The sequence below is a fragment of the Tubulanus polymorphus genome, chromosome 2, assembly GCF_964204645.1.
Source record: "Tubulanus polymorphus chromosome 2, tnTubPoly1.2, whole genome shotgun sequence".
NCBI lineage: Eukaryota > Metazoa > Nemertea > Palaeonemertea > Tubulaniformes > Tubulanidae > Tubulanus > Tubulanus polymorphus.
The window spans coordinates 2,098,471-2,125,955 of NC_134026.1; the positions used below are offsets into that span (position 1 = coordinate 2,098,471).

The 27,485-nt window shown below is 37.8% G+C and overlaps 4 protein-coding genes and 1 non-coding gene across 6 annotated transcripts; 3 read left to right on the plus strand and 2 right to left on the minus strand.

Annotated features, from left to right (window-relative positions):
• Positions 1-4,731: 4,731 nt before the first annotated feature.
• Positions 4,732-25,673, minus strand: LOC141900303 (uncharacterized). 2 transcript variants are annotated; one of them, XM_074787130.1, is made up of 7 exons: positions 25,554-25,673; positions 23,541-23,973; positions 23,194-23,359; positions 22,763-22,903; positions 22,404-22,431; positions 5,929-6,129; positions 4,732-5,126 (listed from the first exon to the last, which is right to left on the minus strand). In XM_074787130.1, the coding sequence occupies exons 1-5, from the start codon at positions 25,662-25,664 to the stop codon at positions 22,419-22,421; spliced, it is 864 nt and encodes a 287-aa protein (XP_074643231.1). In that variant the 5' UTR covers positions 25,665-25,673; the 3' UTR covers positions 4,732-5,126; positions 5,929-6,129; positions 22,404-22,418. The 2 variants fall into 2 exon arrangements, with proteins under 2 accessions (XP_074643231.1, XP_074643230.1); XM_074787129.1 differs by lacking the exons at positions 4,732-5,126; positions 5,929-6,129 and adding exons at positions 20,310-20,655; positions 21,742-21,861.
• On the plus strand, positions 10,622-11,620 carry LOC141898216 (delta-type opioid receptor-like). Its single transcript, XM_074784029.1, has one exon. It carries the CDS (start codon positions 10,622-10,624, stop codon positions 11,618-11,620), a length of 999 nt encoding a protein of 332 aa, XP_074640130.1.
• On the plus strand, positions 12,027-12,980 carry LOC141898217 (coiled-coil domain-containing protein 42 homolog). The gene has a single exon (XM_074784030.1). The coding sequence runs from the start codon at positions 12,027-12,029 to the stop codon at positions 12,978-12,980; it is 954 nt and encodes a 317-aa protein (XP_074640131.1).
• LOC141900726 (fatty acid-binding protein, adipocyte-like) lies at positions 14,933-16,342 on the plus strand. The gene is made up of 4 exons (XM_074787745.1): positions 14,933-15,076; positions 15,422-15,600; positions 15,875-15,982; positions 16,205-16,342. The coding sequence occupies exons 1-4, from the start codon at positions 14,995-14,997 to the stop codon at positions 16,262-16,264; spliced, it is 429 nt and encodes a 142-aa protein (XP_074643846.1). The 5' UTR covers positions 14,933-14,994; the 3' UTR covers positions 16,265-16,342.
• Positions 20,687-20,758, minus strand: Trnaw-cca (transfer RNA tryptophan (anticodon CCA)). The gene has a single exon. It is a non-coding gene; the product is annotated as a tRNA-Trp (tRNA).
• Positions 25,674-27,485: the final 1,812 nt, after the last annotated feature.

Consider the following 27,485-nt stretch of genomic DNA (forward strand, 5'->3'; position numbering starts at 1 on the left):
AGAGAAAAAAAAATGAAAGTGTGTTAACATTTTCTTTTATAGATTTTAGAACTTGTTCTATATCATAGTATATTCTTGAAAATATTTTGCAATGTGAGGGCCAGCATACGTATTTAGCTGATTAAGTACACTGATATCGGGACATATCCCATGCTCGAAAATCTTTCTGTCTACGATAAGCTTATGTCAATGAGCGCGGTGAACTACACTCACTCCCGCACCACGAAAACATATATCTTTTCCTACAGTAATATGATTAATTTGTAACTTTTACAGTTTCAATCTCACGTCTTGACGGCTTATAACTTAACGGGTAAGGTAAACTCCACCAGGCTCTCACGACGATTCGATACAAGTATAAAAAACACGATATAGGCCTAGAAAAGTCTTCCATTAATGTTCTTCATTAGATATATACCGGTAGTTGAATCGTGTGGCAGCTTGTTTTATTTTTTCCAGAGCTCGGGCAATGTCCTCCATTGAATGATAAATGGCCGAATGTAGTGATTACGTATTCAAAAGTCGATGCCTCTCCGAACGGAACAGTTACTGCGCCAACGTCAAACTTTTACGATCACACGAGTACGTCTATATATCACACAACAGTAACCCCGAGAAACCGCTCAGGAAATGGCAGTAAGAATAATGGAGGATTTTCAAAGGAGGATTTTTGGAATTCAACTGACTACCCCGTCTCTCCGAAAAACAAAACTGAACACTACCTAACTCCAGGGGAATTGCGACCAGATCCATTTGGTGAGGCTCAAGGCGCCGTTCTTTCTGCAACATTACCGTCGCGCAAAAACGAAATATCACAAAGCGTCACAACAAACATCCCGACATTTTCAAATCACGATGGAAGGGTAATAACAGTTAGTAATCCTCCTAATAAAGGAACTGAAAAGTTCGCGCTAATGAATGACGTAAATCATCATTCAACAACAGTAAAACCTTTCAAATCAAATCAAACAAGTAACTGGAAAAATAGAACAACAATTGATAGCAAGAACGTGGAAGACGATAAAAGGGGAAGAGGTAAACAGAGAAAATGGGCTGAAAGAAACCAAACATCCAGTGAACAGATGCTGAGAAAGAAGAGATCGGTAAAAAATGAAAAGAACAGAGGACGAAATGACACTATTCAGTTGACTATACAAAAATCTGCTTCTGTTTCATCAACTAAGATGTCAAAATCCCCAGCACTTGATGATAATCGTGTAATCAAAGCGATAATCAAATGCAACGACAAGTTTTCATTCAGTGATGGAAGCCTCGTAAAAGAAATATATTGTAATAATGGGAGCTGGAGCGAATCATTTATACCTGGTTGCGTTATCAGTAAGTTGCAACTTCAATCTGAAATCACCAATAAGTTTACATTTTGTAAAACGTCTTGTAAAACTCACCTTTTGCGTATTTTGTTGTTTTACAGAATTAGGCAAACGATGCCCCGATCTACCAGACGATCCGAATGGATTTATCGAGGAAGAACAATTCGCAGTCGAAGGCTGGACGGCAGGGGACACAGTTTCACTGAAGTGTAACAACGACTCCGTATTTTCTACAGATCCTACCGAGACGAAGATCATAAAGTGTCTACAAAGCGGAAGATGGAACATGGCTCGGCCGATGTGCGAAGGCGCTAGTAAAATAATTGAAGGTTGAAGATTTTATACAAACTATACGTAGACTTGATAAAAATAATTACCCATACTTATATACAATAGTACTTAAAAGTGAATGTTTTGTGTATAATTGATTATTAATCTCTTATATTACACATCCTTCCAGCGTCAAGTATGCAGTGTCCTCCATTGAGTGGTGATTGGCCGAACGTAGATATTTCATTGATAAAAAGTAGTCCAGATGACACGCTGCCGCATAGGAATAAAGATCCGTGGATTAAAGCCGCATTAAATGATTCTGCAAATAACGGTATTAAAAATAAATCTAAGAAAAGTGATACAATAGATAAAACGGGATATACTATAAACAAGAACACTTCGAGAATACAGCCAACCCAAATATCTACTATTTCAGAAACCTCGATAAGTATTTCAACACCCTTAAATCCAGGAATGGTTACTGAGAATTCAAAAGTTACTAATCATCTGGGTAAAGAAAACGAAAAAGATCATAAAGGTAAACCGATACACAATTCAAAAGAATCTGTCGAAGGGTCCACCAAAGATCATCGAACAGGAGCCGAGTCTATTCTAAATTCGATTGAAAGAGGTTTGCAAGACCATCGTAGAAAGAAGAGATCGACAAATACTGCTGTAGACATGACGAATTCTACTGCAGATACGAAAAGTAAGACGACTGGAAGAAATGCCATCTTTTTAGAACCAAGAATACGCAACATCTCGGCATTAAATCGCGTTAAAGCTATATACAAATGCCACGACGAATTTTCTTTTATCGATGGTAGCATCTCTAAAGAGATATTCTGTAATAATGGAAGTTGGAGCGAAATATTTGTCCCCGAATGCGTCCGTAAGTTGATACTTCTTTATTTCAAGAAAAATACAGTAATGTTTTTTGTTCACTATCGTTTCTTTGGTGCGGGTGCTACAGCTTCACAGCGGAGTTTGTTGTTTGATCGATATTAGATATCTCGAATAACGTCTACAGGTCGAAGATGCCCAAGTCTGCCCGAAGATCCGAATGGTTTCACCATCAAAAGAGATCATATAGATAAAGGTTGGAGAGAAGGAGATACGGTAAAAGTCGCTTGTAAGTTGAATTCAGAATTTCCGAATGCGACGAATCGTACGAAAGAAATAGTCATGCGGTGTCTAAAAGGCGGAAATTGGGACAAAAAACGGCCAATTTGTAAAGGTACAAATTTCAATTCAAATTCATTGATTTTGCGTTAAGAAATGGAAAATTTTGTTTTGCGTTACCTAATTATTCTAGTTACAATGTGCCCAGAAGCTCCGCCCATAAAGAATGCCAGAAATAATGAATACAGAAAGGCGGGTGGACGCAGTTATTACAAGTGTAAACACGGCTATCGATTCAGCGATATGAAAACTACTAAAGCTATTTCCTGCGGTCATAATGGAAAATGGGCGAAAAACATAACTGATTACTGTCGGCGTAAGTTAAGTAATTTTCATGATGCTTTGGCGAAACGATTTAATGTATATTTTAGATCTTACGATTTGTCGTTTGCTGCATGGGAATGCTATTACTTGAATATACAACTTCATTTACGTTTTGTTGATGATGATATGTTGAGATATTCTATCCAAATTCTACAGTGTCCCGATGTCCCGCTTTCAAAAGACCAGTTAGTGCACGTTGTAGTGGAAAGGATCCGTCTCCTACACCTCCAGTAATCGAAACGTGTTCGTGTGGACCGAATAGATGGTTTGTAACAAAAGAATTACTAGTTTATCTTTATTGCGATAACTATGGACATTGGAACACTTCATTGCCGGGAGGCTGCGAAGGTAACATATTTATACAGCCGAACTTCTCTAACTTGTCATCAGATAAGGTATCACATTCTTAAGTCGTCGATAGTAGTTCCCCCTATGACCATTTAACCCAGTTTGAATGTATATAAACAAACGAATGTACGATGAAGAATCACAGAAACTTGACTTCTTCCCGCGCATTGATTGAAATTCTAACAATTTCACCTACTCGCTTAATGAAACATCAGATTGCTATTTCCCTTACAGACATTTCATGCCCTCCTCCAAGAAATATTACCGGTACCACATTCACGAACATTATACCAGGCAGAGATAGTTATCCGGTTAACTGGACTGCCGAATACGTATGCCCTGCAGGTCACGTGTTTCCGGGTGGAGGTGAACGAACATGGGCTATTTGTTCACTTTATTATCCTGGCCGATGGAGCACTGGGAATTTCTACCTGAATCAATCTTGTGTTCGTAAGTATCAAAATAGATATGGTTCAATAATATGCCATTTGCTAATATAACGAACGCTTTGTCATAGCATGTCATTTTTCGATATTTTGCGCATTTCTAGAGGTTACATTTTTTTTGGTTACATTTTGATTAAAGCTAAAGTTTGCCCAAGCGTAGATGAAATACTTGAGCGTAAACGCAAATTATTGAACAAAACTATTCTCGACTCGCGATTACCAAAACTGACGCCACTGGACGACACTTTTGAATTCAGAAGTCGTTTGATGGTTGAATGTGTAGATGATGGATTCTCGCTGCCAGACGACACCAGACAACGTGTTGTTCAATGTGGGTCGGATGCCAACTGGAAACCGAATGTCGCACTTTGCATCGGTAGGATATCCGTGACACCGAGTGAGCAGTTTATCATTTTCATCATTTCGTGTTGAATTATAAAATCACCATTCATCTTTCAGAAAATGCCATCGTGATAAGAAAGTATAAACATGAACCTGTAGAAGCCGAACTAGCGGCAGCCATCGGAACAGTTGCCATTATCATAATAGTCGCTATATTGATGAGTATAATCGCATTAGACGCCAGCAATTTGATGAAAAGTTATCGTTTACTGTGCTACAATCTACGACATGCCGGAAAAAAGAATAAAACTCGTCCGATTAAACTGTCAGAGGAAATCCAATTAGAAGAAATCGCTTAATAGGGCGAAATGTGTTACGTAAAACCGTCAAATGTATATATTTCGCAGACCAGTGTCCAGTAGTACTTTACAATTTGATATTCTATCACAATTTATTCACTGTGCTCAGTTTACCGGAGTTGGACATTGATCAATAACTTTATCAGATTATGAATATTTGATGGTTCGATAATAATTATTCGTTTCATGTTATTGTAATTTACAAATGTAAAATGAGTCAGTTCTCTTAGTAAAGCCCAGTGCGTGTGATTCTATGATGTAATGTAGTAAAAGTAGATTGATTAGTTGCTTGTAGAGTTTTGTACGTTAACAGTCCACCTGGCATATTATACCCAATCGAATGCTGCATCCGGTCTCGAAAAAATACGCATCCGAATGAGACAAATCGTCGCAAGGAATCGCTGCACATACGTGACTTCCCGTCCTCGACCCCGGGCACCACTTCAGACCCGTAGCTACCATACCTGTCTCTACCCAGCGCCATGCACTATTATTGTAGCCGAGGCCTATCCATGTTTTACCTGAAAAACAAGAACATGTATTGTTCATGCTAAAAATAGGATACCCTTGTTTCTCCTTCGGCGGGGCATGGAATAGCATTGCGGCCATATGAAAACTTCATTAAATCGAAATTTCTACTTTTAAAGCTGAAATTTCCATATGGCCGCAATGTTCTTCCGTAGCTGGGTCATTTTGCAAACCGAAATACAATTTGTAATCAGTTCATTTCGATAGCTGCCGGGTCTGTAATGGTTAGCTTGATCATGATTTAAAAAAAAAGTAATGTACAATGTAGATAGGCGGCCGACCGGGTCAACTTTTAAGCTCAGCAGAAAGAGAAAAGGTATCAATTATTTGCCTTAGCGCCTTCAATGTTCTGTCTGCGAGATACGCTAGTTCGTTTGGTCATCGTTACATTTACTATTACAGAAATCATCATGTTAGCGTCTTATCTTCCTGCAGAATTCATTCTGTGTTTAAGTGGCAATCAAATACGTATAAGGTGACCCTATATTGCTTCAATTGCTCAGTAAATTAATTGATAAGTTTAAGGTGAAATCACTATGAAATCAATGTACGGCTGAGATTTTTTACAAATTATGATTATTCGCCCAAATTCGTTCAGAGTCGGATTTGTTCCCACCAATTACATTAAACCTTTTGATATGGAATATTGTGAAATGAATGTTGTTATCCAAAATCTCAATTTTTGTTATCTTTGTTGCTTGGTTTTTATTTGATATTTTAACTATTTATCATATATATAACGATTGGCCGAGAGGAACCAACCGTTCAATCATTCTCCACACTCAGTTTACTTACCCGATCCTTCGTCTACGATTTTCTGTTTTAAAGCATTGATTTCAGCATTAGTTCTCGGTTCGGCGAGAATTCCTCCTAAGTCGTTGCAGCGACCAACTGCATCTTTCCAAGTCAGACGATACCGACTCACGAAATAATAACATTTGTCATTGACCCCGGTGTATTTTTGATATCCTATATTTTCTGGTTTATGGTGATCAGCTGAAATAGAAAATAATTGTGAAATTTCCACAATTAATTCGACATTTCCGAAAAGAATTTCCTTTAATATGGTTCAATATAGTAATGAGTGACGACGGCATAACTAGAATTTTCCCAATTGTGTACTTCGATTTAAACAAAAAATTCTATTAACTCGACCGCCGATTACACAACTATATCTGTACTTCGATTGCCGATTTCATAAATCAAACCACCTGTTTCGTTCCTGGCAGGGGTGGTGGATCTGTAAGGGATATCAAATCAAAAAATCAAACGAAATCTACCAATCAAATAAATAACAGGGTCAATCCCTATTTCAAGATCAAAATTCTCAATTATCATATTCATGTGCACTCAAATCTGTGAACATACGAACTAAACATCATTCCACCCACTGTTTCATTGAAAAGTGTAGTTTCCCTTTGCTACTATTACATAACTGTCTCAAATATTTACTACCAAATATCTGCTTTGCACAGAATAACCAAAAATTTACCTACGTATATGGCGAAACTAGAGATTGCGCATGATTGCTCGCTGGAGGAATTATTTGATCTCATCGACTATAATTTTTACATGTTCCAAATCGAATAAATCCTAATTGTCGCCATTAGTTATCGGTATTTGATAAATCACCCGGTATGAAGTATCGGTTCGCAATGTCTCCAATAGCGATCGGTCGATGATATGGAAATTACGGTTTCAATCAATCACTTCTCAATGTATTCAATCTAATAATTTCACATCTCATTTTCACACAGTGTATTCAAATTCAAAAAATAAATGATGGAAAATCCAGCCAGAGAACAGGGTTTATCATTCCGTTTTAAATTGGGGTTAAATGTGATTGTAGAGTTTTTTCCGTTCGAAAATGCTTAGTACCAAGAAGTTTCGGACGAAGAGTTTTTGAAGGGATTTATTCAATATATCCGTGATAAAAATCACATATTAAAAGAAATAAAGAAGATGTATATGAAATATTGAATTAATTCAAATTACGCACCTCTGACAAAGACATTCATATCTTCGCGAACAAACGCTTGATTGCTTAATTTCAATCTGGCAGAATCCAAAAGAGCACATTGTATATCAGGGTCAAACCACTCAGTACCATAGACGAAACCAACGCAAACAGTCGGGAAATCATACAGACAGCTTCTAGCACATTCTAAACGACCGATGTTCGGTATATATCGAAGTATATCCGCATTCGATGACCATTTGATTTTAGTCCGCTTTAAAGCCAAATTGAATACGAAATCTGACGTATATGAAATATCCAGTTCACAAAACAAAATAAGACACCACAAAATCAACTGTGAAAAGTTGGAAAACTTCATGGTGTCTGTCGTTTGGCACACCTTGATGTTGAATATTAGAACTACGCGTTTAAAAAACTGCATGGGATTACAGATCTATCCAATTAAATTAGATCTATTTTGATCGGACCATATCGCGACATATCGAACACAGCGTCAGGTAATTAACACGAATGTTAGTGAGTTCACCGCGCAAAGTCATGGTCGCTATCCGTAAGAGTAACTGTGCAAGAGCCGCCGGGTAATGTCACCGGGGAGCAAGATAGAAAAATCACTTTAGATAGAAACTAATTTATGAACGTGCTGTGAACGGGCAAACACACTACTAATTAGCCATGAAGAAACGCATTATTGTCGGCTAGAAATATTGACTTAACCCCACAATTTTAAGTGTAATTCGTGAGGCCACCAGCCACATGAAACCACGGAGATATGTCCATACAGGCTGATGTTATCGATAAACTCATTTCATCACGTTTACGGTTGTCATTAAGATTAGGTGCGATTCATGTGGACGCGGTAAAATATGACGTTATACTGTGAGGGAAATATAGAGTGAACTACTTCTCCAAAATCTAATAGATTTATAGAAAAAAAAAACCGGAAAATGTCTGGCGATATACACAGAATTACCATTTAGTATTCACATCGACATGAATGACACATTGATATATTGGTATTACGTAATTCAATTTTCTCTGATATATCGTAATCAGAAAGAACTGGTGGTTTTAAAAAATAGGCTTACGTACAATTATCTACGAAACTGGCTTCGTCAGTATTTTTAACTCTTTTCCATAGACGCTGATAAAAAATCAGGTTATTTTTTTAAATCAACGAATCTATCATTTTTTAACGCGCAGCTATGCACTCTTCGACTAATCAGGCAGCCGTGTGTCGTGCCGAGTTTCGCGATGTCATCAGGTTCGAATCCCTGTCGATGGAGGACGAAGCGGCGTATTTTTCTACCCCTATTATCGAAACGACTATTAGACAATTACGTAATTCTACTTCTTTTTCTGAATGGATTGTGTAAAGGTTATCACGTTTATGTTATCTAATGGTGTAATAGATAAATAGATTTGAAGTGCAGAATATTACCAAATCCGGCGAACATTTCGTTTCGTGGATATTTTTGAGTCGTAATCTACGAGGATGAGTGTATACTGATGTCGTTCTGATTGACGCTACCAGTGCAGGTATACAGCCAGAGCGGTCGTTTAGTGGAGATTTATCGACTTGGGGCGGTGATTTCCGGGCTTTCAATTCGATCGTTTTGAGGAAAATGCGACAATCAAACCCAATCTCAGATTCCGGGTACACCCAATATGTACCAATTATCCTCGCAAGACAAACAGGAAGAACATCATTTCATTTAATTGCGCATCACTCTAGCTTTAGATTAATTGCAGCTCGCTTTCTATTAGTAAGTAATTGAGGAGTCGAATGTAATAGAATCTGCGCCTGTCTTCGTGAGGAATAATTGCCTTCGTTTACCGCAGTCGATTCTTTCAAATACCGCAGAACAATCGCGAAGTTTCCTATTACCCGTTAAAGATCTGAAATTATTTGAACATCAATTCGATTTAGATAACGAGGCTAGTAGCATATTGATGGAAAATGAGAAAAAAAGGCCACATATCGGCGCGAAGGCTTACGAGCAAAAAAATAATTAGTGTAGTTTTTTTGCCAAAGAAGTACCCGAAATGAACCGCAGTGCTCGCGCGTAGAAAAAAGCGTCGAATGCATTGATGTTGCCACTTTGCTAACGCCGGATGTGGGCGACTAGATCTATTTGATGTAGTTTATCACGAAGGATACGGAATAATCACTCAGGATTCATACGCTGAGCTTTAATGAGAAATAACGTTGGATAGCGCTTCAAAAGGTCACGGAGTGATTTGTTGCTTTGCTGCAAATCATTATTTCTGTAAATTGAGTTTTACATCTAATTCATTTATCTAAGATCTCCTTGGAGGGGAGAGTTGTCCCTGGAGGGGAGAGTAGTTTCTGGAGGGGAGAGTGGTCTCTGGAGGGGAGAGTAGTCTCTGGAGGGGAGAGTCAAAGAAACTCTCCGTGCCACTTGCAGCATCCGTTCAAACATCCGAGGGGATTTTGTATGATTTAAACGTTTTAGAATAATCACTAAATTTTTCCCGGTTGTGTCAAAACTTACAGAATCTGTTTCGTTCTGTTTTGTTGAATTCCCATCCCTGAAGCGATGATTGATCGCTAGGAAAATCACCGAATCATAAAACTACTCATGGCGTGTCTGCAACCTGGGTTACAATCAGGTAATAAACAGACCAGACAAAAATAGCAAAAATCACGTCTCAGTCCATACGTGTGTGACGTTATCAATGATTCAAGTGGCAGAAAATGAAAAACGGTATCGAAAAGCAAAACCACAATGTAAGTGATTAGTTTGAAATGCGATAATGTTTCATTCGGAAATTAAATTGAAATCAAACTTCCAGAACCCTGTCCAGAATATACGTCTGCAGTGTCTGGTGGATTTTCCCCATACGTAATGAATTGTAGTTCATTAAAGTTTCGTCGTTCAATTCCTAGATGGCAATTAAAAAAAAGGAATGTTCTCCCGTCCGAGTTTTGTCGACGTGTTCATACATACAAACAATCAGCTCTCATAAAAATTCATGCCGGAACGAAAATCACGACCGGAAGCGCACAAACGATGGTTTATAGTCACTCTGACGTCACTTCCGGTATATTCTGGGAAAAACGCAGGCGTTACCTGAAAGACATTCAGTTGACAATTTGTCGCTGCACGCAACACGAAACGTCACATTCTTGCACAATTTGGAATTCGAAAGATTTATCTCTAAAAAAGTAAGTGCGCTAAGTTTCGTTGTGAATGCTAATAATCTAATTTTTGTTACTTTCTATTTTTTTATAAATGAAATGTGCATCGTTTTTTCTTAAAAGATACCTAATTCTTTATAGAATCGCTTTGATTTCGTATTTACATGGGTCATTTACCGGTTCATTTACCTATTTTCAGGTGAACCCAAACAATGGCTACTGACGCAATACCGGGGAATTTTACGATTCCTTGCTTTTTCAAGATGATCCCTGGATACCATATCAACAACATTTTGTTCGTATTCAAAAAATCGTTGTACTTATTATTTCCATTGGGTGTAATAAGCAACATGTTGGCGTTTATCGGCAGTTTCAGCCGCGCCAAAAAGAGTCCGGCGCATTTTTTCATGGCGTCTCTGGCCGTTGCTGACTTGTTCGCTTTAACGACGAAATCGACGATATTTCTACTGAATTTGAATAAGCACCAGGCCGACATTGCGCAATGCAAGTTAAGCGGATTTGTCGAGCATCTTTCGGCTGCACTTTCTGCATGGTATCTGGTTTTGATGACTATGGATAGGACGATAGCGGTTACGCAACCGCTGAAAGCTCACCGACTTTGCACAGTGCGTCGAGCTAAGAAGCAAATTGCGTTGAGTACAACGATTCTGATATTTTTGGACAGCATCGCGTTTTGGGTGTACGGCGTGGAACTTACACGCGACGGACACACTAACTGTAACATGGTAAATGCATCTATGACATTTTTGTACATTTTCGAGATTCTCTTCAGGTCTTTCGAGTCGTATGTGCCGTTCGTTATTATCACAATTCTCAATACTATAATGGCCTTGACCGTGCGTCGTTCAAGACGAATTCAAGCTAAAATGACGCAGCACCAATCCACAAACTCGGCAGGAAATCGAGTTACTATTATGGTAGTTATAGTATCGGTAGCGTTTCTTTTGTTCACCGGTCCGTATAATCTCTCATTCCTTCTAACTCTGAAATATTCAACTTGGAACGACGCAATGGATAGTTACACGAACAGCTGCGAATCATCACAACACGCGTTACTTATTCTGTATTTCCTCTCGCATACAATTCTCGATCTGAACTTCATCATTAACGGGTTCATATACAGCCTCAGCAGTTCCCAGTTCCGCAGAGACTTGGCGAAAGTCATCTGTCCGGCGGCTGTTCGTAAAAGACTTCTTCGCGGAAGTAGTTCGTTGAAGTACCAAGGTGACACCGTTCCGACTGTATCGATGTCGCTATCCTCGTCAAAGTCGTCGATTAGAAAATCTGGCAGCGAAAACGAAAGCGTCGACACCGCGGTAACGCTATGAGCAGTTTTCGTATAAAAGTGTAGATAAGACGGAAGAGGAGATTTCTGTCTCGAAAGCATTAGGAGAATGTGCAATATCTAATACTGTCATTAAGATAGTTAAGAATTACCGTGGAATTCATCGATTGTCGTTTATAATGATCGATGGAACGAACGTCGTAAATTGCGACGAACGTTACGCAAATTATGTAGGAAATTGTTTTCAATTTAGTTCTTGCATCTTGATTTTTTGCTGTCTACACGAGCACGCCGACTCGACAAGTTTCCCAAATATATTGCGCGGGAGCGATACGAATGAGAGAGAGTCGTCTGCTGGTTTCAACAATTAATACCGTTGCGTTCTTGCATTTAAGGGATTTCATTTTGTCGTATGATCGGGGAAGGTCAGCAACATGGATAAAAACAAAATGAATATAAGCCTCGAGGATTACTTTCGAACGACGTTCGAAGACCGTCTTCTGGTAAAAATGCCAGAGAGAGACGATGACAATTTGACGGCGGCAACGAAACTGTTAGAGAAGAGAAGGGAAATGGCGGAAGTTGAACAAGCATTAAAAACACAACAAGAAGAGTTTCAGATGAAAATGGAAAGCTTAGGACAGCGCCGAGAAGAACTCGAAAGGAAGGAATTCTTATTAAAAGAATCACTCTTGAAATTTGATAAGTTTTTGAAAGAAAACGATTCCAAACGTGCGCGCGCTGTCAAAAAGGCGGACGACGAAAAAGATTTAAAACGTAGCAAAGTAAATGAGATAACGAGGTTAAAAGATTCGATTAGTGAGCTCGTTAAAGAGAAAGACGATCTTCTACAAACGCTAAATGCAAACGCAATCTTCCAACAATATATGGACAGAATGATAGAAACGACCGAAGAATTCCACGAAATCAGGGAAGTTATCGCGCGATATGATACGCTGACCGTCACTCATAAAGATCTCATGGAAAAAGAAATAAAAAACCAAGAAGCTATCGAAACCGAAAGACAGGAATTTAAGACCGATATGGAGGAAGTGAATAACGAGATTTTGAATTATAACAACGAGTTAGCTGCACTGCAAACACGACTAGACAAGGCGGAGAGTCGAGCCGTTAAATGGGAATCGAAATGGACCCATATCAAAAATACCGCCGCGCACAAAACTCTCGTTCTCGGTAGAATTAAGATGGCCACCCATAATTTGTACCAACTCGTTTTGCACCATCACCACCGAGAGAGCGAATCGACGATCGAAGATACGACTGAACAACTGAACAAAATCAAACAGTTTATTCTCGATTTGACTCATATCATTAGCGAAATACGACGGAATATACAAGCCGCTACTCAACAACATCACCCAGCTCCAGCAGCTATACCTTAAAAAAACTAATCAGTCCTTTCCCGCCATGTTACAATTTTCATTCATTGATAAAATATGCATTTGTTATATGAATTTTCAAATCACCTGTTAAATTCACCACGAACTTCAATAGAAATAAATTGTAATTGACGGCAAACCAATTAACTAATTATCTGGATCGATTAGATTCTAAGTCTTATCAGTATGTAAGTAATGTTATAAATATTCAGAGTACAATCCGATCGATTCATTACAAATCAGCATGTCCAAGTATTTGTGTCTCGTTCTTCTATCAGTGGTAAGTCACGAACGTGAGGTGAAAAATAATCCGTAGCGATAAATCTATAGAAATATTTGTTGTCAAAATATCTTGTACCAATAAATCGTTGTATGGATGTAACAACTTCGTCATACGAACAAATGTTTGTATAATTAATATAGGTATTGGTTGCCGCAATCGTCGAGGCTAATTGTAAGTTCAAATTGAGTTTATAACTACGACTACATGAGTTAGGATCGAAGCCAGTTTCGCCGTTAGGAGCTGTTCAATAATAGATATTAGATACAGATGCTCATAAATATACGTAGTTGGTATAGCTCTACGTGGGTTTATTATTTGTTTCTAGGCTCGTCTAACTTTTCTTTCTAGAGTTAAATTTGTTTTTATCAATTATTGCAGTATATCATAAATAATGAAAAAATAAATAATGAATAAATTAGAAAAAAATTACGACATTGATACTTTGCATGAATTTTCTCTTCGTTTTTATAGCCATCAATGTAGATTCAGAAACTACGCTCCATGAATGTAAGTTTTCTTACCATTTGGATTCGGTGATAATTATACCAGGTCTTATACGGAAAAGGGTTCGAAGTAATGGGAATAAACGATTTAGAAATATAAAATATCCTATCAGCATAAAAGAGTACAATGATGAAATTCATTGAAACGATGTCGTTTCACAGGGGGCCAGTTGGTCAAAGTTTGTTAAAAGATAACCAGAGGATAGATACCAAAGTAACGCAGAACTTTTAATCGTCACTATGTCAACTATTCACTACCAACTTTTGAGCAACTGGCCCTAGATTGTTTTTAAACATCATTCATTTTGTTGCCGAAGGAAGAGTACTCAGCGTTAATGTAATTCTCTGTATGTATTTTGTCGTTTTAATGGTCTGTTTTGTTTCGTCTTCTCCCGGGAGAGAATAAGCTAACTAGATAAACGTACGAGCAGAAATAGCAGAACGCACCAGACCCAGACTGTTGATTTTTTTTTTCCAGCAAAACGTGGTCCATGTTATGACGAATGTTTCGACGATTCTGAATGCGATTCTGGAATGGCGTGTGTATTCACAGGATGTGGACACCAGTGCCAATATGAATAGTCGAACCGTTTCAACGTTGTCATCATAAAAGCAATAAATACTAAAATATGAAAATCTGGCGAAATTCTTCATTTTTTTCGCTTTAGCGTATGAAAGTTTGTCTTCAATTCTCGGAATTTCGTATGATCCTTCAAATTTTAATTCTTTATCAATGGGTGAAGTCTCGCGTCTCAAGAATAAAAATGTCGGCTACAATCCAGTTTTCAAATGCGAATGATGCACACTTGAAATTGGAGAAACGCTGTTCTTCTGTTCTTTCCGTGGACATGCATTGGTAAATACAATTTACATTAGCATCTTCATAAAAAAATACTTTTTACAATTTCTAATTATTCTCGACAATGCGAGGATAAATTCATGATATTTGTGTAATTTAACTCGAACAAAACGACGCAAGATGTAATTAACCACAGTCGACTGTGTATGCGCTCAAATTATTCTATATCCATATGTGGCATATTCCAGGGTCGGGTGAAACCATCAACGAGTCATAATCGCATTTAGTAATGACGCTTAATCCAGAAAATTTCTCCGCCCATGAGATTACTAGTATATATAGTTAATTAGAAATACGCAGTTAACCACATCCAGTCGTCGTGTAAAAGTCGCCGTGCCAAAAACCCAGACAAAGCGAGCAGAGTGAACAAATATGGATGTATTTATCGGTAAAACTTGGGTTTATCACCATGAACTATCTGATAAAAGTGAACATACATTTCTTGATGCGGCAGGTGAGTGGTATTAAGTAGCATTTGTCATTAAAATCTCATTTTCAGCCTGCTATCGGGTTACATTAATCTTTAACAGCGGTATGGGTATAGAATCTAAGATCAACGCGCGAGAATAATAACGGTATTTAGCGAAAAATGCACGAATGCGCGACAATATAAGTTTTATATCTGTGTGATCAGGAACTGAACCAGCGTATTAAATCTGATTGTTATGGCTTTAAGCAAAAATGAGTAGACAAAATAAAAAAGAAAACAACCAAAAAGAAAATTTTAACTTCTTAAGAATTAACATATGAATAAAGCTTTTAATCACTGTTGTTAAGATGGGTATGTTACGTATTTCAGGAGTTCCCAAGGAAACGCAGACAAAAATAATTGAAGCAATTCCGATAATGATATTTAGTAAAGATGGCGATGAATTGACGATCAGAATTGAAAGTAAAGATCACGTTTTGATACGTGAAAATAAAGCTAAATTGGGCATCGAATCGGATACCGTCACACCAGACGGTCGCAAAGCCAAGGTAATAATTACATCTTACTAATCGCATATGTATCTTATAATTAATTACACCTTAACAATAGATAACAATACCTACGTCTGTGCACAATCTATGATGCAAGAATATATAGTTCAGAGAAAATGAATCGTAGACGCGGTTATGAATTGTGATGATAGAATATAAATGTGAATGAATTTAATATTTTTTTAAAGTTAATTTCGCTTATATTACCACTCTATTGTTAACATTGTGACCTTGAGTTTTTCAAATAAAGTTAAAGTTGAATTGATTACAGACTTTGATGAAAATGGAAGGTGGTGTTTTGAAAGCTGAAGTAAAGGTCGAAGGTCTTGATTTCGTTGTTTCTACGATTCATGAAATAAAGGATGATGACCTGCATGTGGTAAGCAAGAACAAACTGTAAATCGAGATATCTATGGCGTTCCGATGTTATGTCATTCATAAATTCTTTTCACATTCGTACCAATCAGATAGCATCAAATTCCAAATATTGATTTCTCAAAATTAAAAACAAAAACCTCTGAAATATGCAGGATTCCGCTTCTTTTCATATTCAAACACAAATCAAACAGTTTTCTCAATAACTCCTTCGTTTCTTTTGCAGACTTTCGATATCCCCGCTCTAGCTTTGAAGACAACGACTGTTTTCAAAAATGAAAAGTGAAAACTTAAGAATTTAAACAAATGCATGCGTTAATCTAATATGTATGTGTGCTATTAACAAAATATCATCAACCTAAGCAATCAGAATAAAACAGGGTAAAAAAACCTACTAAAATGTAGTTTTTAATCTTTTTCATTAATTCTTTTTAGCTTTTTTCAATATCTATGGCTCATCTTATGTTCATACGTTTCCACAACAGACGCTCCGGTCGATGTGTTTTATCTGTTTTTCAAAGTCGCGAAGAACAAAAGGTTGTAGCCATAAAATGGTCTAATCAATTCAGAAGGCTTCAAGAAAATAAACGTCTACGACTCTAGAACTTGCTAAAAATACCCGCAGCCTTTCTTTATCGGCGCATTACCAAAACAAACGAAAGGAAGAGTTTTTAAGTTAATCTGTACATTATACCGTCTGTCATAAATACCGGTTTTATTTTATGCGGCGCTCTCGAGGCGTTCAGAAACAAGACCTAGAAATGAATAAATATGTAAAGTATGCTGGCCTCTTTTTTTAATGTAGTTTTTGTGTTTAAATGTGGATTGATATAATAATCCTGTCAGCGTGTGTAAGATTTATAGTCTGCATATATCGAAGCGAAAAGCAAACCGACGATTTCCATATTGTCGAAGGAGCGAAAGCTATCGTTTGAAAACGAAATGTAATATTTCTTCAGACCGTGGGTGTAAGGTGAATGAGAAAGTTTTAATTCGTAAGTGTAACACCAGCGAACTGAAAGTAAATAGTAATGTCTATTGGAAGTAACTTACGCCGCAGAACGGTAAATATCACGTATTGGACGTGAAAAATTGCTTTAACCAACAAGGCGTATAAATGAATTTCTTAGCGATCGTCGATGTCGTAAGTGAGCAGTATTTGTGTTGTTTCCTTGGTAACTTTGTGCGGAGTTCGGACACATCAACTTCATCTCGATGTCATTAAAGATCGATTTAGAATATTGGTAAGAAAAAAAACCCAGGTAAGAGTCTGGTAGAAGTAGATTATAATAACGGTATATCAATCGGGTATATTTGTGACCTTTTTGGCAACGTTTCCCGACAAGGGACCCGATTCCGGAGTTCAGGGCTGATCTCCCGACAAGGGACCCGATTCCGGATTTCTGGGCTGATATCCCGACACGGGACCCGAAACCTGAAATGTTTGAGTCGCGAGAGTTAATTATGAAAGAATGAACTAAATTCAACTAAATAACTGTACAGTTGGTGTCGTGGTCAACATTTAATACTGGAACTAAAAGTAGTTAGTATTGGTGGTGTATAGAACCGAGTGTAGCTGATAAAACCGAAAGATGTGAAGGAATCGACTATATCCGAATCAGCGTGTATCGTGCATGAATCGTATCTGTATTCTCTCCTAACGTTGACAGAGACGAAATGAGAGAATCATTGAAAATCAATTACTATTATTACTGTATTTCAATGTGTCTATTGACTGATCATGTTTATTTTACAGGACGGCGTTAGACTCGGTGCGCGTTCAGTATATAACGCGGTTTATGCCGTTACCGCTTACGTATGTGAACAGCAACGATGATAGCTTCACCTTGTTCCAGTCCGCGGAACGCAGTCGGAAGTTTCGGTAACGTTGAGTTTTGCGCCGAAAACGGAAGTTTCGACCCGTCAAGCGACCAAATCACCGACTTCAATAGTTCAGGTAGTGCGGGTAGAGCTGGTCGTTACAAATCTCTGTGTCAAGTCGATTCGACGCATAAATTGACGCTGAATTCGCTGTTCGAAGTGGAACAGGAAAATCAACAGAATATCAGCGATTTTAATGCATTTCCTCGTCGAACGTCGAGATGTGACATCAATCGGATACAGACGAATATTAGAGACAGCGTGGATATGAATAAAAACCAACAGTGCTACCGGAAAATTAATCTATATCACGAACAGGACTTTCTGGGCAGTAATAACGACGCTGCTAAATCTGTGCTTGGCGATCGTTTAAACTTCTCTACGAGTCCGGAATATTCGAGGAATCGGACGATGATGAATCGTAGTTCACGATCATACGCCAGTGACGAGGAGAACGTCGATCGTTTGGCTCTAATTCGAGCCAAAACCCGACTCAGACTGAGCAAAGGTTCCATCACTAGTAAGGATGCTAAACGGTATAACTTTGACGGTTTAATAGAAGTCCGGAATCTAAATAATGACCAAAAAGTGCCTGGAAAAAGTAGCAGTGACGATAAAAAGTTTCTGGCAACTTGCGACGCGATTCAGATTTCCGATAAGGAAATAACGAGTTTGAGCGACTGTTTGAAACCTGAAACACTACACGTGAATCGCGGTAATAACCAAACAAAATCGTGGAATTCTCGTTCTGAACGGAAACGAGTACATTTTACTCCGTCGGTATCGAAGTCGTTAAGAATGAAGGAGATCAGTTTCTGTGATATGCCAAGATTACAGTACATGCGTGGAATACTTAAAAAAACACCAGACCTCGATTTTGGAATGGAAGTCTCCGGTAAGATGGTCACATCGCGTTCACCGTCTGCTAATAGCGATATGGAGACCTTCTCAGAAATCAGCGGTCGCGAGACCTGTCTTTCACGAGTATCAAGTCAATCCAATAATAGTCGTCGTCCCCAATCAAAACAGGAAGAAGAAACGGTCAAGAACATTTTATTTCGTAAGAAAAACGACAGCGACCAGTCAAATCTGATTCCTAATATATCGCAGATTCGTCCCATTCGTCGACCGACTTCGTTTCAGGACGGTGTCGTAAAAATTCCCGCCTGGCCAAAAGACTTTCAAAAACAAACTCGTTTTACCGACGATCAGATTCGACCGAGTGTCTCATCAGTAACGTTGTCTGATGCCAAGTTACAGAATAATCCCTGGAATAAATCACTGCCAGGATCCTATAGGATGACTTTAAGAAATGGACAGGATGGCCAGGAAAAGTCACTTCTTAAAACCCGAGAAAAATCTTTCGACGAGTATAATTTAGTGGACGATAATGACGCGTGTTTATACCGGCCAGTCGATCACGATCCGACATCGATGCTAAAACGACAAGGAAGCTCGTCATACGATAAAATATGTAAGAATAGCACTAACACGAATCAGCACCGAGATAAAACCAGAAATACGGCGTCAAATCCGAAACTGATGTTCGATCAGAAACTGTACAGTACTCATCAGCATAGTAAATTCAAACGGAATATACAATCACCAGTCGTGCCTCCGATATATGACGAACAGACCAAATCGCGATATCGAAATGTTAGAATAGCGGATACTACTGAAATATTGGAATGAGACCCGCTATAGATATTTATGATAGAGATTATGAAAATGAACTATTATCAGCCGCACGAGCAGCGTGTCAGGTATATAGGGTGATGTGTTAAAATTTCATCGCGATCTAGGATTAATTGCGATAAAAGCATTTCTTTTTTACTCAAATGTTAAACAGACACATGGTTATATTATAACATTCGTCGTTTCGCGTGGAAAATAGTTCATTTTTTTTCAGCCGGTTTCTAAATGATAAATGCGTGGGAATCGTTCATACAGCAGTATTCATAATAACCAGTATACGTATAGTTCATATAAACACCGGATAGAGATAAACGAATATTCAGTTTATAGTAGATTTTATTGATAGAAATAGAGATAAATATATATGAGATATACAGCTTGAGTAATACATTTCGTGTTCGTTTTGTTAAAACTGAGGTTTTTAAAGGTTGTCTGATTGGAAGGAATAATCCTGGCCGATTCATCAAAGCAGCGCTAGTCTAATCTGGATGGTATAAGATAAATCAAAATCAGCGGCGATGAAATATATGAAATATTTTTTTCAATGAGTGATAATAATTTCCACAAAAATACCATGAAACTTCAGACTCGTCTTACTATATAGAATGATATACTTCCTGCTAATATCCACACCACGTGGTTGTAATGAAACATGTATTAGAAATTTTTTCCGATATTGTTATGTGGAATATTTATGAGATTTATGAATATATCCATATTCATCAGTCGCTGAATTTACTGATATTGTTCGCACGATATCACTTTGGAAATGCAATGATCAAATGTATCAATCTGAAAATCTATTTATGCCATAGAATACAAGTCTTAAAACTTAATCAAAGTCTTTTTATTCAACTACGACGTTTAGAAAATTGCTATTTCATATAAAGTGCTAACATCGAAGAAGAAAAGTTTTGGTATTTGTTATCAAGTTTCAATAAATTTTGTTCAGGGTCCATACATGTATATGTAAGGGTCTTTAAAGCACACGAATGTTAATTTTCTTTTTTTAAAGTTTTTTTTTATTCGACGTGACTTCTTTATTCTCTCTAGATTTCGCACCCACAGCATAATTAATTCATAGTTCAGCAGCTGTTCATTCTACAAAATAAAAATGAGCAAAATAGAAACTTGACCCCGACGTGATTCGAACACGCAGCCTTCTGATCTGGAGTCAGACGCGCTACCATTGCGCCACGGAGTCACGTTGCTTTACACCTCACATGACAAGGTTTTGGCGCCAAAACATTTGGCGACACAACAACCTGACACTTTAGTAACAACTCAATATAGCGTGGAGTTAGAATATCAATCGTGGTAGCCTAAATGTGGCTTGTAGTCAGAGTCCGAAATGTCCTCTTCGACATTAAATTTTCTTTAAATAAAACTCGTTTTTATCTTAGTTTTGCATATTTGGGACGGTATTTCATCTAAGTCGTTCTGTTGTGGGTTTTCTATGATGAAACGCGACGGAACTGAGCGCAGGGGTTCCAGCCAATGAGAGACCGCATATACATAGTACAAATTATCACCGCTAGTTAGCGTCATTCGTAATTAGTCATAAACTTTCAAATTCAAGTAGTTCAAAGCGTAAACCAAACCTTCAGCACCTTTCAAATTCAAGTAGTTCAAAGCGTAAACCAAACCTTCAGCACCTTGGACCGAAGGTCTAGAAACGAAATTGGTAGAATTATGGTGTGAGCGGCCATCTTTATAGATGTCGCTAGCACGTTGTTTTCAAAGCAGAATCAGAAAGATCAAAGTCTTAAAGAAATAGCTTTTCTAATAGAAATATATTTCCTAATGATTCAAATTTATTCTCAAAGTGCTTATCACGTGACCATTTGAGCCGTTACAGTTGCTAGTAATCGCAACCGACATAAGCAGGGAAGCAACTGGGAGGATCTCATATCCCGCTAGTCGGCCTCAGTTGCTGCGAATCGAAGCGCAGTCGACATAAGCTGGGCTGCGATCGCGGTTGCTCTCAGTTGCGTCGGTAGGAATCGGTAGGCGTCGCGTTGCTTGTCGACATAAGCCAGCCTTATCATCATCAAAAGAAGACACGCAGGCAATCTTGTATCCTCTGAAGTTCCCAGGGAATCCTAACTAATCAAACATATTGCTTTTGTTTTGTATTCATCATTGCGTAGATATTGATATGAATAATGTATATATAAATATACGTACGGTTCGAGTTCGGAAGCAGTTGCTCGACGCCTGTTATAATCGAGTATGCTATTATTGGTATTGTTTGAAGATAGATTGTCGACCGGGAACATTTGATGCATACCTATCGAATATGCTCCCCTGAAAATATTTCACAAAAGCCATTCTTCAAAACTTCACAAAAATTATGTGATGCATCTATTTGTTTTGAAACGACGAACAATTTTTTCTGTTCGTTTTTCTTTGAATTTACGAGTTTTAACTTTAATGTGTGTCTGCTGCTGTATTCCATAGTGATATCCATATCAAAAACGTGAACACGAAATTCTACACCAGTATTTTACATAATCAAAAAAACTCACTGATCATCAAAGCATAATTGATTAAAATCACTCTGATAGTTAGTAAACTGTGAACGTATTGAAGAAAAACATTGTTTGAAAGAAAATTCGCGGCGAATGCAATAATATATTGTGAAAACTATTCAAATTTTGATTGTGAGAGGAAAGTGAATTATCTTAATGTTTGACAGTGATTTTAGTGAATCAAAGTATATCAATATAATGCGGATGAGAAATATTGCTGGGAATGAAAAATATTCTAGAATTAATAAGATAGAAATATGAATATATTGGTTAGAATGAAATAATTTTCTACGCTAAGGTGTTAACCTAATCACTAACCTTATACGGAAGTCTTTAATTACTCATTCTGAATTATAAAAGACATTAATTTAGAAGTGACAATAAACAAAAGAATTACATTCATAAATGTTAACAATAACTAAGACTGGTGTAAAATTTCGATGCGTTAAAAACAAATACATTTTCATCAAATATTTTCAATATAATGATTTTAATCGATTTCAAACTCGTCGGAATTTCAATTGATTCACGAATAGCTCGATTCTTAGCGGACGCAAAGAACAAACAACAAGAAATTTGCTAATATTTCGGGAACTATTCCTAGAATGCTGAAATTTTTGCAGCTTAATTTCAGGCAGAATGAAGAACTGTGGTCTCATTGTCGCTTATATACTTACGATTCCATACGTCGTTTGGCTAACAGTATAATAACGACTGTAATACCGGCGACAAGTAAACCCACAGCAGACGTGATAAGTGCCATCTGCCACCGAGGAAACATCGATTTGCATACTTTATACTGTTTTGGACATTGACACCTGAAAGAACAACAGTTGGATGTTAATGTAAAAGGCACAGACAATTTCGCCCTCAAATCAACATGAATCGCTAAAGTGGAATCTTACTATACAACAAACCAATGGGACCAGAATGATCTGTTTTCGTTACAGCCGATAGTTCGTTAAATCAATTATTAAATTATTGAAACTGTCCTTTTTAGGACGAAATTCTAAGTTTAGAATAACTGATGAATTGTTAAATCCGAGATCGTTATAACGAGATTCCACTTAACTGTACTATCGTGAATTTTGTCGAGACAAATTTTTACCTATAGCTATTAATCTCATCGATACAGACGAACGGAGCTTGGCAAGGATTTGGCAAGCAGTCGTTTGTATTGGTTTCGCAATATTTTCCTTCGTAACCCGCTGCACAGCGGCAAGAAAAACCAAATTTATCGAAACCTCGAGTTCTAAGTAGACTATCACAGTTTCCTGTAAAATTCAATCAAGCTTTATGAGAGTTTGTATTGAAAATGATAAAAAGCCACAAATTCCTTTATACGTAAACGTGTATTACACAAGAATACCAATTTCCTGAGAATTTGTATATTAGCATCTATATTTTTTTTCAGAAAAAAAGAAACACTTTCGGTTATCTTTTTAGCGAACATACCAGCACAAACAGCATTATTTTGGCAAGGGTTTTTTAATACAGCAACTATCACAGTCAGCGCACGTGGGAACGCCGGAGTACCCTCACTATCCCTCACTATCACTCGAAAGCTATCATTCCCGTAAAATCCGTAATTAGGTTTATAAGTTAACTGTTTGAAAAACCAACTGTAACGGTCTTTATCGTACGTTAATTCTAAATTACAGGGAATTTCAGCGTCGCTCTGTTTGATTTCAATCGATGGTTGCGGAAGGCATTTCGGCGTTTGCGTCGATGTCGTCGCAACGTTCAACTCCGTAAACGTTACGGAACCGTGCGTTGGACGTTTCAGTAAAACGACGTGATGGCTATCGTCGCGATCTATGTCATACGCTCCTATCACCGCTTTAAATTCCGAATATGCACTGGAAACATAGTTCTGCTCGCTTTTTACCTGTAAAATAAAATAAAAATCATAAATCATCTTCTGAAAAGATTTTGCGGTAAATCGATTTACCGTTTATCAGCAACATCTAGAAAAGTCTCCTACAGAACTCAGTAGTCAGACTACTGATATCGGAAAACAGTGAACATGACATAAGTTTGACCGATGCCCAATACGTATCGATGATATACACATCTCGTATAGCCATTAGTCAACGGTTTACAGGATCGTTACCCGGCCAATGCATCAATATCTAATTTCATCCGTGAGTTTGCGAAATAAGAAAATCAGTTTCAACAATCCCCATCGGATTAACACAGACAGACACACACATTGCCGTCTATGATTAGTATAGTACCTGGAAATGTCACAGGTTTAAAATTTCTGTTTCAGCGAAAATTATTCATATCCATATTCAATGTCGAGTTGGGTTTCAAAATTCACTTTTCGACGAATGTGTAGTCGTGTATATGCACCGTATGCGTTGCTATTATCTCCTCGCACGAAGCGCTTATCATCCGAAAAAAGTCTCATTTCGCCTTCAATTTCTCTAGTAAGAACCCGAGTTATTACGCGGCGCTATAAGTAATATCGACACGCAACCGCAAACACGCGAAATCTATTAATTGATAAATAATTGACAGCGGAGGAGACGATGATATTCCTGTTGTACCGAGTGTCTTTTCTGTCGCGAAAGTGGTATCTGATTTCTAATGGAACATCCTCTCGTTATATCGCTAAAATAGACGCGTTGTTCGTCGTGCCTTCATTAATCTATCTGTTATGTGTTTGCATACGTTCTCAACACGAGTGTTGATGTGCCTCCGTTCAGCTGATTGAGAGAAATTGATATTATGGACGGGATGAACCAGTCATCATCACTTAAACAATGTTCCGTACATACAAACCTAGGCATATCTATTATCACATCTATCTTAGACCGTGAAACCTTAAAGAATCTAAATGTTTAGCTCTAAATCTAAATTACGAATCTGGACTTAGATGAATAAATACTTCTAGAAGCTAACGGATGATTAGGTCTAAAACTCGCCATTTCGTTACGGATAACATTTTTTCAGAGCACCGGTCGGTATACACTAAAGACTGCATTCATTCGAATATCGCTCATCGGTTCGTGTGTGAAAAGATGGATTAGAAACGCGATCTGTTACCAATTTCAATTAATCTTTTCGTCGAATTACGTGACGCCTGAGCTCATTTAAATAGAAACGTCCTCAAAAGATTATTGGACGACGACTCGCTTTATTTCAATCATAGCTCTTCAGCATTACGCATGAACGATTGAACGTCGGTTTTTCTATTAATGGCCAGAAAACTCTTTCTGTATCTGGTGAATACGATGCGACGGACGCTTATTGTCGATTACTTATTTCTGCACCAAACACGATTGAAATAAAACGAACCATCTCCAGAGTAATGGATCCCATCTAGATTATCCAAAACGCGTGCCAATTTATTTCGGGTTCACTATTTAAGAAGTGAATTGTAAACCGCGATATGATTATATTTTCAATTTCTACCGGGCATCACAATCGGATATCTGGCGAATCTGATTCTATAATACTCACAATGATTGTTTGGTTTCCTGTGGCCAAGTTGACCCCATTCACGCTGAAGAAAGTGACCGGGGCATCGTTGATCGGCACGACTTTTATCGTCATTGTACCGTTAGTGTGCATACCCGTCGTATCCCGTTCTGTTCGTCTGTGCACTGTGAAATGAAGCTGATCATGGCCGTGAAAGTCCTATAAAAGATTCACATCTTTGAAAAAAGTGGTTGTATATCGAAATCATTATAGGACTTCGGGACTTGAGTCAGTTGAAGTGACCGTTACATACATACAACAACATCTCCGAGATAATAAAATTATCTATTCTCATAATATAGGACATAAATAATAACATAGATATATACGTCGATATCAGTCATTTGACCTGCCTTAAAAGGTTCGTCATATACAAGATGATTGACTGCCTGAAGACTTATATTTCTAATAACGCGACAGAAGAGTAATTGTTTTTATATCCGTATTATCGAGCGGAATTGGCGCGCTTATCTGTGTTTGGTACACACAGTAAAAATCACGTCCAGGGAATTCGAGCAATTACCATTTCATTCGAGCTATCGTTATTAACTATTACCGCCAGAAATATAGTAAAACATTTCGATTTATTTCGCGACGTGGATTTATTTCGGGCCAAAAACACACAGAGTTTTTTAACAATCGTGTTACGTGTACCACATCGATCTCTACGGATAGAATCTCATTATCACGACAGACCCTAATGGAACATTCGACGAAATTTATTATTTCTTAGATAAGGATTTTATATTAATCTCAGCAAACTTCATTATCAGTACTCGACGAAGCTTAATCTTAAAAAGTGGCTCATGTAAGGATTGGTCGGTATAGACATACGCTGAAAACTGAATTCATCCCTTTTTTTTAAATTGATCTCTTGAATAGGCAGGGCTTTCTTAAAAACGTACATCAATAAAAATATTCTTATCTACCACACAGCAAATGGGTCCTCTTGGAAAAATAAATCATTCACACGATTTTCTTCCGTATACTTTTTATGAGCAAACTATTTCATTGGCTCTAACAGAAAACGCGCATAAAACATGATTGATGACAATTGTTTTCCCTAACAAGAGGATCCAAAGTGATGTATGCCAGTAATACTAATTTTTCTATGATCGATGTTCCTGGACGTAGATTCCTACAAGGGGAATAGCTCTAGCGTATGTTATTTCCGATTTTCCTCTCCATCCAATCTTCTGTAACTACCCAACCTCGCCCTTTTATTACGGCTATGATGGTCTTTTATATATCTACTTCAATCACACTATCCGATATAGATTCACGCAATCTTATGGCATTGTAATGGTGCTATCGGGGAAATGAAGATTCCATTTGTATTCGGTATCATACATAGATATATCATATTGCCTTCGAGAATTTCTTCTTCCCAGAGCGCAATGAAATAGAAAACGAACAACGTGGAATGCGGAGATTTGTGAACTTGTCGTTTATTCTCACATCAGAAAGCGATAAATATTTCTGCCCCTCGAATGTCGTCTGAAAAGAGCTATCAACCTACCGGAAGTGGCCAATATTTGATCAATCCCGTGTGTTTTGCGATCGTCCATCGTCCGAATCTCGCATCCGGCTTGCGTTTCCGATAATACAACATTCTGCCAGTCGGGTCGCTGGCCTGGATTTGGTATTGATAAGGTGCTTAAAAATTCATAAAAAAAGAAAATCCGCGGTTATAACCTTACAATAATACACTTACTCGGGGCTATACGCGTTCAACTATAACCTTTCGACGACGACAGTCTATTCGGTACATTACACGAATACACTTTGTAATGTATTCATAAAAGATGAAATCTATACTCCGGCTAATTATAAATGGATTACATGATCAAAGGAGAAGTGTGGGTACTAAAACGACGAATGAAATGTGGAAAATTGAAGATCAAGCGCGTGTTT